Genomic DNA, 14713 nt, shown 5'->3' on the forward strand with positions numbered 1-14713 from the left:
CCTTTACCCCCAGGTGTCACTGCACATAGCACCTTGCATACAATGATACGGGGTATAGATGGTCTCCCCGACTGGAGGGTAGACACTTAACACATGGACTTCATAAATGTTTATTGAATGGAAGTGTTTGCTCCTAGAAGGCAGGACCCAGGCCAGAAAATCCTTTTTTCACTCCCAATGACTCTAGCTCAGAGCCCTTTACCTGGTAAGTACCGGGTATATCATTGCTGAATGTTAATCCAGCTAAGTCATGTTCCTTCTCTGAGCCCTAGGTTTCTCACCTTAAAAATCAGAGGGTTCTATTGGAGGGCTGGTCTCCTTCAGCTCCAGATAGTCTGTGGTTCTCTCTTTGGAGATGTTCTTACCCAGAGACTGGCACAGGGCTCCTGTAATTCATAGAGTATTAGTCTGACAGTGCAGACAAGAGAGAGAAAAAATCAAAATTAAAAACAACGCACATAGAATGAATATGGTTTCCAAAGCGACTGAATAACTCCTGACATTGTGTCTTCTCTTTTCCCTCCTCTTCTCTCTCTTTTCCTCCTTCTTTTCCTCTGTTTCTCCCCCTCCTCCAGATGCAGCCGCAGCAGCTGGTCGTCTCCTGGTTCTCCCTGGTTCTGTTGGCATCTCCCCTCATGGCCGTATGGGAACTGGAGAAAAATGGTAACCAGGCTCTCCTTCTCTGTGGCGGCCCTGAATTCTAAGCCAGGACTTAGCAGGCAGGCCCTGGGGGGAAATCAGACCGAAAGGGGCAACCAGGTCTTGGGGCCTCCTAGTGAGTGCCATCATGGGAACATGCAGGCCGTCTGTCCTTCCTTCACCGATGAGGGTATCTATGTCGTTTGGCTTTCATATTAGACTCCAGAATAGGAGCTTTTTGTGGACTATGATGGGAAAGGCTATATGGACTTCAGAAGTATTACTAAACACCAGCTGTATCATACAATGAAAATTCCAAAGTGAAGGATTTGGAAAGATTAAGAACTACGTGCTGTCAGCCTCCCCCCCCCCCCCCGCCACCACCACCACGCAATATTTCTCCCTCCATTGCACAGAGAGGACTCACCTCTGACCAAACACTTTGGGGGAAGCATAGGATTTACACTCACATTGACTCGGGCTCAAAGACTGACTCTGCCACTTATCAGTTAGGTGACCTCGATCTGGGTCACCTCTAAGGCTGAGCTTCCTCAACTGTGAACCAGGGATTACCAAGTGACACCGACTACACGGAGGATTGAAGGTTAGTGAGTGCAGGGGACAACTCAACACCAGGATTGTTCTGGCTGTTTAAAATGATGTCTCTGATGATTCAAGAGAACCTGTTTATAATCCCAATGATCAATAAAAATTACTAGTAGAATAATAGAACCATAGGTATTAGTAAAATAAGGGGTTCCTCTAGCCTGTTTTCTCACATACAGTCAATAATGCATTAACTGATTGTTAGTTGTTCCTGAAAGGTCTTCAGATGTTTCTCATGGAAGCCAACATAATGTTGGCAATTACTATCTGTAACTGTATCCTGGTAATAATAGTTAATATTTATTGAGCACAGTATTTCATGTAATTCTCACAACAACCGTGTGACATAGGGACTGTCTGTATCCCATTTTACAGATGTTGCAAGTAGAGGCTACAGAGATTAGATAACTGCCCCAGTGTCACAGACCTGGGAAGGATGGAACAGGGACTTGATCCCAGTTCTGTCCCACTTCAAAGCCTGTGCGTTAAGTATTTGAAAAAGGTTTTACAAGAAGGACATTAGCAATTGTTTCTTACATGCTTTGAGTACAGGAGGAAACAGGCACGGATTAGAAGTGAGGACATTTTAGCTAATGATCAAAAATAATTTGTTGATAGTCAGGAGAGAACCACAGTAGAAAACGGGTACCTGAAAGAAGTTTGGACTGTGCCTACATTCTTAATCAATTCGAGAGGGCAACAATCCAGCCATCTCCCTTCTGCCCAAGGAGAGTTTGAGCGTTTTAGACCCTCCCTTGAGCAAAGGCAAAGGCCTGAGCCAGATGACCATGCCAGATCCCTTCCAACCCTGGGATTTTTAGTGAGCTCAGGAAGCTTGGCCCTTGCATAGTAAACCCCGAAGTTACTTCTAATTTGATAAACCACAGAAATTCCAGGAAGTCAGTGTGAGAAATAGAGGGCGGACGACTTTGGAGGCCAGATGAAGAGATGAAGGAGGAGATAAAGCCAGGCACGAGGTTCTAGATGCTCTTCCTCGGGCTCCCTCTGGCAGTTGTCCCCTGCCCTTGGGGAAGGGTCTTCAAGGCCTACTGAGTCTCAGTTGTGACGGGAAAATAGCCTTGCTGTTCAGTGGCTGGTCGAACAAAGAAAAACTTGGGAAAGCCCAGGGTGCCACGTGGGTTTACGTCCGCACAGCTAATCATTTCCAAACAGTTGGGTCCCAAGCGCTTTTTATCTCATGTCTTTGTTACCCAGTCAGTAGTTATAAATCCCTCTGATGAAAAGTGAGAGCTTCATATCCCACAGTGCTTTCCATCTGGATGCCAACGGTAAGAGTCACCATTTACAGAGCATTTAAGGGCACTATGTTAAGCTGTTGTATGAATTTGCGTGTATAATCCATGTCTCGACCTGCTGAAGCAAGCACTAATATTTTGCTCATTTTAAAAATGAGTAATTATTGAGTAATCGAATATCTTGCCTCAGGCCACAGGCAAGGATAAGCTATCGAGCTGAATCTAAACTCAGACCTGTATGTGACTCCAAAATCCAGGCTCTTAACCAGTGTGGCTCTCAAACTCGAGAGGGCATCAGAATCATCTGGAGAGCATAAAAAACAGATCATCGGGCCCATCCCAAAGTTCCTGATTCAACAACTCAGGTGTTGCATTTCCCGCAGTTTCCTAGGTGCTGCTGCTGCTGGGGGTCCAGTGACCAGGCTTGGGGAACTACTGCATTAAATGACCCCAGTTCATTAGTGAGTGATGCACCCACGAATGAAGCTGGGATGGGACCCACTCATTACCACGCTCTGCTAGGCCATTCCTCAAGTGCCAGTTGGAGACTCAGGTTAAAGGTCCACTGCCAAGCCAACAAGGCAGAAGGCCTGAGATTGAGCTCTCGCGCTTCCAGCTTTATGTAAGCTTGCTTAGCCTCTTGGTTTTGGCCTGCTCCTCTGTGAAATGGGAAGACCAAGATCTGCTGAACTGCTTCCTAAGAGTGTAAAATTGCTTTCAAAAATAGAACGAAAATCTCCATTGTTGAGTTTATCCGATAAGAACTAAATCCTCAAATGCCCGTGGGAAATTATAGGGCAGTTTCTCTGTGCAGTCATCTGACCAAACTTTGGTGTGTGAATAACAATAACCAACACTGAGTTTACAATGGTAAGCACTATGCTAAGGGCTTTATACGTTTGGTTTTTTTTTAATTTAATCCTCATAGCCAAACCTACGTCATAGATACTATTACTGTCATTTTACAGATGAGGAAACTGAGGCTTATGGTGATTTACTACCTTGTTCCAAACCCGCTAGCCAGTTAGTGGGGACAGGATCTCAGTGCTGGTCAGTCTTTCTTGGCATCTCTCTACCCTGCCTTATTCTCCATGCAACTGAAATTGTGCTGGAAGTTTCTTCATCAGGCCTTTGGTAAAGTGTTTTGTGCTATTCCCCATCTGCCAGCAAATCAGAGCTTAATTATTAAAGACAGGCTGCCAGTTAATGACTCGATGGCAGTTATAAAACTCCTTGCTTATCTCTTCACGACCTTAAACCCAAGTAGGGCCCAGCGACCTGAGATCAAGCATCTCAGCGAGCATTTGCTGTCACGAGCAAGGTTGTGCTCTGGCTGTGCCGATGCACCGGTGGTTCAGAAAACCTCGTCTCGGGGTTCATGGAGTTTACAGTCCAGTTCTCCACTCCCTGTGCTCTCCAGTTTATGTTGTAGAGTTGGACTGGCACCCGGACGCCCCCGGAGAGGTGGTGGTCCTCACCTGCCATACTCCTGAAGAGGATGACATCACCTGGACCTCAGACCAGAGCAGTGAAGTCTTAGGCTCTGGTAAAACTCTGACCGTCCAAGTCAAAGAATTTGGAGATGCTGGCCGGTATACCTGTCATAAAGGAGGCAAGGTTCTGAGCGATTCGCTCCTGCTGATTCACAAAAAGGAAGATGGAATCTGGTCCACTGATATCTTAAAGGAACAGAAAGGTAATTCCATTGGCTCAGATGATATCAATTTCCTTCGCTCCATAAGAAATAAATTTAGAAATGTAAAAGGTTAAGACATGACTAGTGTAGTTAGGGAACCAATATCAAATCCCCTACTGAAACCACCAGTAGCTATGTTTTTCTTTGCTTTCTTAGACATTTCGAGGAATCAACCATCCAAATCTCATGTTCAGAGATTTTCATGGTGAACCTGGTTGGGTTTTCCTGAAGTTCTTTTTAAATGGCTGATGGAAATCAACCAATGCGTATAGTGCATAACTCAGCACTGGGGTGGCAGCCTTGAAAAATGTAACAGCTCCCTCTGATGTGTTAGGTGCAGGGTGTAGGCTGCAGAATCAGCAACCTATTGAGACATTCCCGGTCCTCACTGGTCTGCCTATCGGGAGCAACATCAGCTCCCAAGGGAAGAAATGGAAGATCGTCATTCTTGTACCTCTTGGTGACCTGTGGTTCACCATAATTAAAATCTATCTGAAAGAAGAAACCTCCACATATTGAATTTTTGTTCTTTTCAGATCCAGAATCCAAAAATAGGATCTTTCTAAAATGTGAGGCAAAGAATTATTCTGGACGTTTCACCTGCTGGTGGCTGACGGCAATCAGTACTGACTTGAAATTCAGTGTCAAAAGCAGCAGAGGGTAAGTGAAACCACTCTGGTTTCTCAGTATTTTGCCAAAACGATTTCATTAAGAAAATAAGGGCAACCTCACCATGGCCTATCAGTTACTGATAAGGGAGAAAAACAAAGTCAAACCTGTATTTTTTCAACACCCCCCTCCTGCCTAAACTGGGGAGAGAACATGGAGATTTAAGTTAATCGCCTGAACAAATGTGTGGGTTAGAACAGGATATTATTGGGGCCTGAGAATAGCCTCTGCTGTGTTTGAACCCACTCATCCAGACTGCCTGGGGATGCTTCATTGAGGCTCATAGCACCGTGGGGAGAGAGAAAAGGAGAAATCGAAGCTAGAATGACTTGCCAAAATTGCACCTTGAGATGAAAATAGAAACAAGAGCTCCAGGGCATAGATCTTGAAATCCCTGAAGCCAACTCCAAAATGCTGAGGCTTCCAGAAATTTTCCCAGAACCACCTCAACTCCTTTTCCTTCTGCCGACACCACTAATCTGAAGTTCGTTGTTTGTCCGATACACTTGGACTTCCCCTAAGAAACCAGTTTCCATGGATACTGAACCTATGTTAGCCGGTCTGTGTGACTTCCCTCACTCACCATTGAGGTTCCTGAACAAGGCAGGGGGACAGAGCAAACCCCAGGTGATCAGCCTGGCCTTGCCACCATTGAACTGAGTACATTAACCTCTGGGGTCTCCCTTTTCCGTCTTGAAAATGAGAATGCTTGCTAAAGGAATGCTTATACAAATGCACAGAGACAGGGATGCCAGTGCTCGTTGTGATGTTTTTGGTAATCAGCAGGGGGAAAATTAAATAAAGTGCGGTGCCTTATCCTCCAGCTTAATGTGCAGCCATCAAGATGGTTAACCCAGTCTGTGTGGTCTGCCCTGGAGCGCTCCCCATATGTTCCAAGGGGGAAGGGATGGTTATAAACCACACACCTATATATATAGTTGGATCCTGTTTGATGAAAAATAAAATCGTCATGAGTATATATAGACAAAATATGCGTGTATCCGTATGTCCATGTGGCTATAGGATTGCCTTGCATATTCGTAGACAAAGGGAGGGATACGACAAGCTATGAATAATATTTCTAGTTGGGGAGTGAGACTAGGGTTAAAAGAGACGCACACATTTCACTTACACACATTTTTATCTTTTTAATTTTTTTTATAATTAGCACGTATGGATTTTGTCATTAAAATGGGAAAAATGACTTTAACATTTTAATAAGGAGATTTAAGCAAGGGCTCTGGATCTTAACATTTCTGGATTCATTTGGCCAGAGGCACGGACACGCAGAGCTGTCTCTAAATATTTGTACCACCTCTTGTGACAAAGCTTGTTCTCCTGGGAAGGGCAGTTTCTAACCTCCTGAGGAGAAATCAAACCCGTTGGAGAACTTGTGTCCTCAAACGGCTGTTTGGCTCCAGCCGCTGGGAACTGACCCACAAATGGGTGACAGGGGGTAATGTCTGTCTTTGATTTCAGCTTCTCTGACCCCCAAGGGGTGACGTGTGGAGCAGTGACACTCTCAGCAGACAGGGTCAGAGTGGACAACAGGGATTATAAGAAGTACACGGTGGAGTGTCAGGAGGGCAGCGCCTGCCCCACAGCCGAGGAGAGCCTACCCATCGAGGTCGTGGTGGACGCTATTCACAAGCTCAAGTATGAAAACTACACCAGGAGCTTCTTCATCAGGGACATCAGTGAGTCCGCTTAATTATATGTGCTTCATAAGGATGAACGCCCTTTGTCACACGCTCACGATGCCCCGTGCACCGAGGGAAGGGGTTTACGTGCATTGTCTCCTTTATTCTGCACCCCCCAAAAGAGTACAGTGTAGATGCTATTCTCTGCATTTTAAGGAAGAGAAAATTGAGCCTCAGGTTAACTAAAATGCCCCAGATCTCACAGTTAGCAACTCAGACCCAGTTCTGCCCCACCGGAAAAAGCAGGCTCTTGGCTAACCTTCTGTCGGCTGCCCAGGCAGTTTCCATGGTGAATCCAGGAGGACCCCCTCAAGCATAAGATTTATCTTCAGAACGGAGGCTTCTCTACTAATTGTAGATATTCTCATCCAGGCTTTCTCTAGCCTTTGGGAAAAAAAAAAATCTTCATTATTGGAATATAAGCCCCTCCAAAAGGGACATCTATTTTTTTAATCAGCAGATGGAGATTTGCCATTTGTCACTTCCTTTGCCATTTATCCACTGATAAAATAAAATTCATAGAACCACAGAACTTGCTCGAGCATTTGTGGAGAAATTACCCGTGGCGGGTAGGGGGAGGTTTGGGTTCACCTAGGACGGCCAGGGAAGGTCTCTCGGAGGTGCTATTTAGCTGAGTTCTGAAGGAAGGAAGATGTCAGTTGTGTTAAGAACAGAGAGAAGAATATTTGAAAAGCACCTCCTAGGAGCCATGGTCTTTGGGCTTTGGACATTCCGTCGAATGTCTCCTCTGCGCTCATCTTGACAAAGGTACGCTCCTCGAGGATGGAATCTCCTGGGATCCTCGCTACTCTACCTCCCACATGTAGCCCAGGAGCTCTTTATAAAGGAGCTGGTGCTCACTGCTCATTTACTGAATGAATGCACGAGCATAGAGACCACCTGACTTCAGTTGCCACAAGCCAAGTCAGCGCCAGGTGCCGTGAAAAGACAACAGAAAGAGCACTAGGTGGGAAACCTCTCGTCTCATCCCTAGCGAGAGGCTCAGCTCAGGTCGAGTTTGGGGCCCACAGGCGTACTGAGCACAGGGAGGGTGGTCCTTCCCCACCTCGCCAGGATGTGAGAGTCTTGTTGTGTCTACGGAATTTCTCCTGAGCAAGACGCAGAGGTGGTTCCTCTCCCGGGCTCATCGGCTCGTGCAGGGATGAGAAGGATTCTGAGCCTCTCTCGGGTTCAGCCAGAGAGGAGGGGGCAACTGGTGCGGACACCCGCATGAGCACCGGCAGCAGCAGGGGCGCCTCGTGTCTGCCAGCCGGGTGCCCAGAGAAGTTAAGTAACCGTCCTCCGGACTCAAGGCGGTCAAAGGTGGAGGTGGGATCAGAAGCCGGAATGACCTTATACCAAAGCTCCCTTTGGAAACTAAAGGGTGTTTCTTTATCTTCCTCCACAGTCAAACCGGACCCGCCCATGAACCTGCAGCTGAAGCCCTTAAAAAATTCTCGGCATGTGGAGGTCAGCTGGGAATACCCCGACACTTGGAGCACCCCGCATTCCTACTTCTCCCTGACATTCTGCATACAGGGCCAGGGCAAGAACCATCGGGAAAAGGTGAGCTGTGACTCCGGTGCCACACATCCAGGTTTATGCAGGCCCGCATCGGGGAAACGAGTGATGACAACAGTCGCTAACAATTATTTAGCACTTTCGCCGTGCCTGAGACTGCTTTAAGGGTTTTACATGGCTCTCTCCCTTAATCCTTAACATAACCCTACAAAGGCAGGCGGTATTATTATCAACACTTCGAGTAGAGACACTGAAGCTCAGAGAGGTTAAATGACTTGCCCAAAGTTACCCAGCGAGGAAGGGCCAGAACCAAGAAACCAGTGTGGTGGACACACCCACGTCCATGTAACTACCCACACTACCGCCTCTGTCTGGTCATTAGTGCTTGTGCTCAGAACTGGTCCTCACATAGGAAATCTGGGCTCCAGGAGCCTCAAATTATCATGGTTTCAATTTAGCAAGTAAAATGAATGAAAGAACATGTGTGCTGTGTCTCACCCCAGATAATTCCCAGCTGTTCCATCGATCGTGAAATGATTTTGATTTTGAGCAGAATGTTACAGCTCACATAGGCTAAGACAATAGCTTTCAAACTTTCCTGCCTTGCCCTCATAATCCCAAGGTCCAGAAGACACTTTCATAAAGCCCAACACTTCTTGGACCCCAGTTTTCGAAGTCACTGGACAAAGGCCTTATTCAGGATAGTGTTTAGCATTTGGTAGGAAGTCAGTCATTCAGTCACTCCCTGAGAGCTATTTTTTGTAGGCGGAAGGGCTAGTGTGGAGTAGATGTCACCTAAATATTATTTAAAATCTTGACATGTATGTTCCCTACATAAGATTTACACCATTAATAGATAATATTTACTGAACCCTTTCTACCGATTAAAGACTTCATTGAGAGTTTTACATGAGGATTAGCTTTAACTTTGACACATCTGTGAGACAGGAATGATTATTATTCCCCTTTTATAAAGGATGAAACAGAGACACAGAGCCCAAAGCATTTTTCTGTGGTCACACAGCTAAAAGTTAACAATGCCTGGACTGCAGCACGTTTTCTGATAAAAGGATCAGGATATCGTATTTCAGAATATCCAGAGGACAGCTAGAGCATATGTGCCTTTGTCCCACCATCGGCCTAGTGCAGGGGTGAGTGTGCACGGGGCCTTCAGGCAAGGCAGCTGTTCTGGAAAGGTGAAAGCAGGACCAAACCATCTCTCCTGGGCTGACGTAGAAAAGCTGCATCTGCATTTAGAGCTTCTATCGGTAGGTGGCGCAAGTTCTACACACTCCACCGTTCGTTGCCACCGCGGTGCCCGAAAATCTAGGTGTACTTGTTTGGGGAGATGAAGCTTTGCAGAAATACGCCTAGCCCATCTTGTGACTGCGTTGCCAAAGACTTCCCTCTCCCTTGCAGAAAGAGAGACTCTGCGTGGACAAGACCTCGGCCAAGGTCACGTGCCCCAGGGAGGCCAAGATCCGCGTGCAAGCCCGAGACCGCTACTACAGCTCATCCTGGAGCGACTGGGCAGCTGTGTCCTGCACTTAGGTGAGCAGGCCCACGAAGCCCAGCCTGCCCCTGAACACTCAGTGTCCCCGGGTGCAGGGCCATGGTGGGGGGCAGGGCAGGAGAAGAAAGCGAAGATAGGGTGCCTGACACACAGTCACCAGAGTCAGAAAGATACATTTGTTCTTTAAACAGATACTATTTGATGCCCATCGTGTTCTGGGCGTTAGTTACGCTGCGTACAGAGACAGTGCAGTAAAGGAAACAGGCATAGGTCCTGCCCTCCTGGAGGAGAAGGCAAAGAAGAGAGAGAGAGGTAGCTAAGAATCAGAGCAAGGATAGCTTGCAAGCTGTTTTCAGGAGTTAGAACCTTATCCTGCACACCTTGGGGGGACACCAAAGGCAACCGAATCCTAGGCCACGTAAGGACAGGCTGGGTCCTTCTGACACGGCATCCCCAAACCCGACTGCCCCAGTATTGTGCCATGAGAGATAGGAAGGGTTTGCTGCCGCATTTCTAATTCACAGAAACTGTTGGTGTTCTTTTTCAGGTTCCAATCCCAGGATGAGACCTTGGAGGGAAAGTGAAGTTATTATGCAAACTTTTCTCAAGACTCAACAGAATAGGCCCCCAAAGTTATTTTCTACCTAATTAGCTTTTTGTAAAGGATCATTAGCATGTCTTTGCAGCATTTTACATTTACATGCCAAACGGCTTGTAACTGAAATGGTCAGGTACCTTATTTATAGATTTTCCAGCTAGCAGGTTGCCACTGACCTTAATGCTATTTATTGAAGTAATTTATGTATTTATTAATTTATTATTTTTATTGAACACTTGTGTGCCAAGAGGGATTGTATGTTTCGTACTCTCAGGACCTGATCTGTAAGGAAGAGGCCCTATTACGCAAAATGTGAATTTATGTGTTATTTATACTGACAACTTCTCAAGCGAGACTACAAGCGCATCGGTTTTATGACAACCAGTGAGAACACTGGTGCTGATGCCAGCACCGTCATATATTTGCGATGGATGAGAACACAGAAGTGGTTAAATAGAGGCATGGAGACACGAATCCATTTGAGAAGGTTCTGGAGACGGAGATGCTGGCTCCTGTATCCATGAAGACTTCCTTGAGGTGGTGTTGATAACGTGAGTCGGGGCCACCTACCTATACTCCTAAGCAAGTTTAGCTTCTGGATGGCTGAATTTAGAAAGGCCTAAAAATAAATAAATAAATAACTGAAATTGAGATTCGGCTTCAGCTACCCTGACAGTCCCTACAGCCATCTCTCTGTAAGACATAGGAGGGGGACCCAGAGACATTGTGTCTGGAAAGTCAAAAGCTCTGATGATCCAAGAAGAAGAACCAGTAGGGCCAAGCACGTAAAATTGTCAGAATTGCCAGCCGCTCCTTAGTAGCCAAGAAAAAAGCACGCAGATGCAAAGAAAATGATCAAGAATTGCTTACTCGTCCGCGTGAGCGAACCTGACCCGTGGATGTGACCAGACAGTGCCCACCACTAAGGTGCTCCTGTTAAGTAATGAATGTGCTTTCTGTAAAATGATTTCATGTGTCTTCTGTTTACTTGTTTTTACATTCTGACGATGAACTAATAAAAATATAACTCTTCTTTGCAACAATATCTTGGGCTTTCTCAGCTGACTCGAGGATCCTGTTCCCACATTTACCAGCACTGCATTATTTTTCCCCCGCCACTTAAGAATGGCCCTTCTTTGAAGCAATTTCACTTCCAGTTTTGCGGAGTTGCCCTTTCCCTTTATAGGGTTCCCAAAGTCAGTGTCTTGCTGAGCTCAGGGAATGTCCCTGTGGTCTGACCACAGGGAACTCTGCAAGGGCACCGAACTGCATTATTTCCTCTTTAGAGGTTGGATGCTTTTGCTTTGTTCACCTTCTAGCCTGGAATCGACTCTACTAGTTCCAGAGCACCAGGAAATAAGACTCCAACCTGGCAGAGTCATGAGCATCCCATCCCCTAGGGCCAGATCCAGTGTTACGGAGGGTTTGTCGTGTGTCTGGACACGTACTAGCCCTGGGGGTTAAGGAGTTCCAGAAAACCTTCCCCCAAACAGTGCGCACTCCTGGCACAGTTTATAAGGCAGGGATGAAAAGTTAACTTCACTACCACTAAATGCTAAGACGTTCAGTATATGGTGCCCTGGGGTAAGAACAAAGGAGAAGAAAGTGTAACCTGGAGTCACCCAGAAAGGCTCAATAGAGACGGGGAGGTCAAAGAAAGGGCAGAGCCTGCCCGTTCCTCTGGTGCCTCCCGTGAAAAGAGCACGCGGTGGGGTCCGAGAGAATGGAGTCCATTCTCTGCTATCTTCAATGGCGAAGTGTATGCCTGGGCTTCCTTGCAATGGCAAGGTAATTATAATACGGATGTTGTAAGGGTCCTTATTTGAAGTGTCTCCTGGAGCCCTTATTCTACTCTGCTTCTGACCTGGAGGAATGGTGGAAAAGTTCTGTCATCCTAATCCGACATTTGAAACCTATCATCTTGCATTATGAGCCCACACTTGATAGCACATGGTTGGTTAATAACAACTCTTTGTCCTCCTACAGGGCCTTTCATCTAGAGATACCAAAACACTGCATGGGCACTTAATGAACAACGCTAACCAAGAAAAAATAATTAATCACATTTATGAGTACAGAGACCAGGGGAGCTTTCCCAAAACTTCCGGCCAGTGTGGGGCAGAGCTCAGAAATTCTGGCTCCCACCTGACATGACCTCTTAGCATTCAACTAATTTTAATTTCTGTACATACACTCAAGAGGTTTTGTCTTTGAAAGATAGTCCCCAGGACAGTCCTTTTTTATGGGGCATCTATCCACTACAAATGCATCAGATGTTCTAGCAAAAGAGCTCAGGAATGGGACCCAGGAGACTCGTCGTGGCCAGCCCTGCGACATGACCATGTGACCCTCAGCAGGACACTGGACACAACCTGCTGGGTGTCCCATCACTACTCACTCTCAACTTCTTTCTCGCCTCCTGAGCTCTAGGTTTCGGAAGCTAGGTAATCACTTTTCTAGCCACGCTGGCTGCCCAGCAAGGCCATGAGACCTAGTGCCAGCCCATGACATGATAGAAAGTTCCGCTGGCGTTCTCCTGAGAAAAGACAGAGCCAGGGCGATCATCACCCGTTCCCTCCTTCCTCTCTTGAGCAGATGAAATTTAGGAAGTTTCAGAGGAAACCCTGCAACCAGAATGGAAACCATCATGCTGAGACTGTCAAGATAAAAAGACTCTGGGACTCTAGCAACATCAAGAAGCTGAACCAACCTCTGTAACTACCTACCCCAGACTTCTTGTGTTAGATGTGTGTGGTTTTTAAAATTGTGGTAGAATACACATAAGAGGGGCGCCTGGGTGGCACAGCGGTTAAGCGTCTGCCTTCAGCTCAGGGCGTGATCCCGGCGTTGTGGGATCGAGCCCCACATCAGGCTCCTCCACTATGAGCCTGCTTCTTCCTCTCCCACTCCCCCTGCTTGTGTTCCCTCTCTCGCTGGCTGTCTCTATCTCTGTCGAATAAATAAATAAAATCTTTAAAAAAAAAAAAAAGAATACACATAAGAGAAAATATACCATTTTAGCCATCTCTAGGTGTCGCATTCAATGGTATCCACTACATTCAAATTGTTCTGCAACCGTCACCACCATCCATCTCTAGAATTTTCTCTTCTTCCCAAGCAGACTCTGTACCCATTAAGCAATAGCTCCTCCCATGTTTGTTTTCAAAACAGAAAATAAATAAACTGAAAGTTAAATAAAGATATTTTCTTAAACATCTAGCTCCCCACCTATGAGAGGCACCTGGCCATGTCAGAAAAAGCAGCCAGGCCAGCACTGGTAGGAACTGGCATCTGACCCTTATGGAACATCTGGTATACCCCTCAGGAAGCCCTGGAGCCACATCCAATGATGCCAGGTGAGGTCCAGGTGATACGCTGCCTGCCTGAAGAGAGGTAACCGTGGTCAGGAAGCTTGTGCCAAGGGCAGCCCAAGCCTGAGCAGGACTAAGCTGGGTGGGGGAGGGGGTTCGGGCAAGCAGCTCCCACGGGAAAGACACCTCTGTTGTTCCTTCATTCACTCAACAATGTTTTTCTGAGTAACGGCGCTATCCCTGGCACCATCCTCAACCTTCTGGATACAAGGCTAAACAAGACCCTGCTCTCTCACTGCTTCCAGTCTCCAAGGGATTAAATGCTTGAAATTCTAAGCATGGAAGGTCACTTCTTGAGGGTTAGGAGCTCTATGAAATGAGATAATCAGTTCAATACCTGGCCCACAGTAAACACTCAGTAAGTGGTGGCTATTTCCACTGACTAGCTCTGTGATCTTGAGCAAGTTACTTAACCTCTTCAAGCCTCAGTTTTCTCATCTGTAAAATGGAATAATAACAGTAACCACTTGACAGAGTGGTTGTGAGGATTAATGGAATAACCCTTAGAAACTGCTTACAAAAATCCCTGATCCATGATAAGTACTCAATAAAAGCTGATTGCTAATATTCTTATTATATTACCTATAACCCGAAAAAGAATAATTTGGGACCCTCTGCTTTCGTGGGGGTAGGGACACAGAGGGAACATTGTTAGGAGATCGTGATGTGTCTCAGAAGTGGATTGGGATGGAAGAAGCATTATCGGTCAATGAAGACATCAGTCAAGCTCTTCGGCGTAGAATCCCTTTCTTATAAATAAAATTGCAGAAACATCCCCACGTGGGGGATACCACGATGCAATGAACCCAATTCCTGCCTTCAGGGATTGTATGGTATGAAAGGGGCAAACGTGGTGAATACATATTTTAAAAATATAGCTAAGCTGGGATAGGTATGTGCATCCTAAATATTTCTTTTTACAAAGGTTTTCAGCTCCCAGGAAGAGCCTTTTCATTTCCTTTAGCCTTCCTGGATGCAATAATTTGGCATAAACCTACCAATTCACCTTACCTATAAATCAGATTTTAATCATCTCTTTCCATTTCATTGCAGTATGGCTCCTCTTCTAGGACAGCATTTGTGAGCAAAATGCATTTGGACAAGACTTTCTCCATAGGGCCATATTATAACCAAGGAAATGAAT

General features: G+C 46.1%; 1 protein-coding gene across 1 annotated transcript; it reads left to right on the plus strand.

Annotated features, from left to right (window-relative positions):
- Positions 1-539: 539 nt before the first annotated feature.
- Positions 540-10351, plus strand: IL12B (interleukin 12B). The gene is made up of 7 exons (XM_087867753.1): positions 540-663; positions 3922-4197; positions 4740-4857; positions 6346-6563; positions 7975-8132; positions 9513-9638; positions 10148-10351. Exons 1-6 carry the CDS (start codon positions 576-578, stop codon positions 9636-9638), a joined length of 984 nt encoding a protein of 327 aa, XP_087723879.1. The 5' UTR covers positions 540-575; the 3' UTR covers positions 10148-10351.
- Positions 10352-14713: the final 4362 nt, after the last annotated feature.

Source organism: Ursus americanus, chromosome 15, assembly GCF_024610735.1.
Source record: "Ursus americanus isolate L20-20 chromosome 15, mUrsAme1.1.p, whole genome shotgun sequence".
In the NCBI taxonomy this organism is placed as follows: Eukaryota; Metazoa; Chordata; class Mammalia; order Carnivora; family Ursidae; genus Ursus; species Ursus americanus.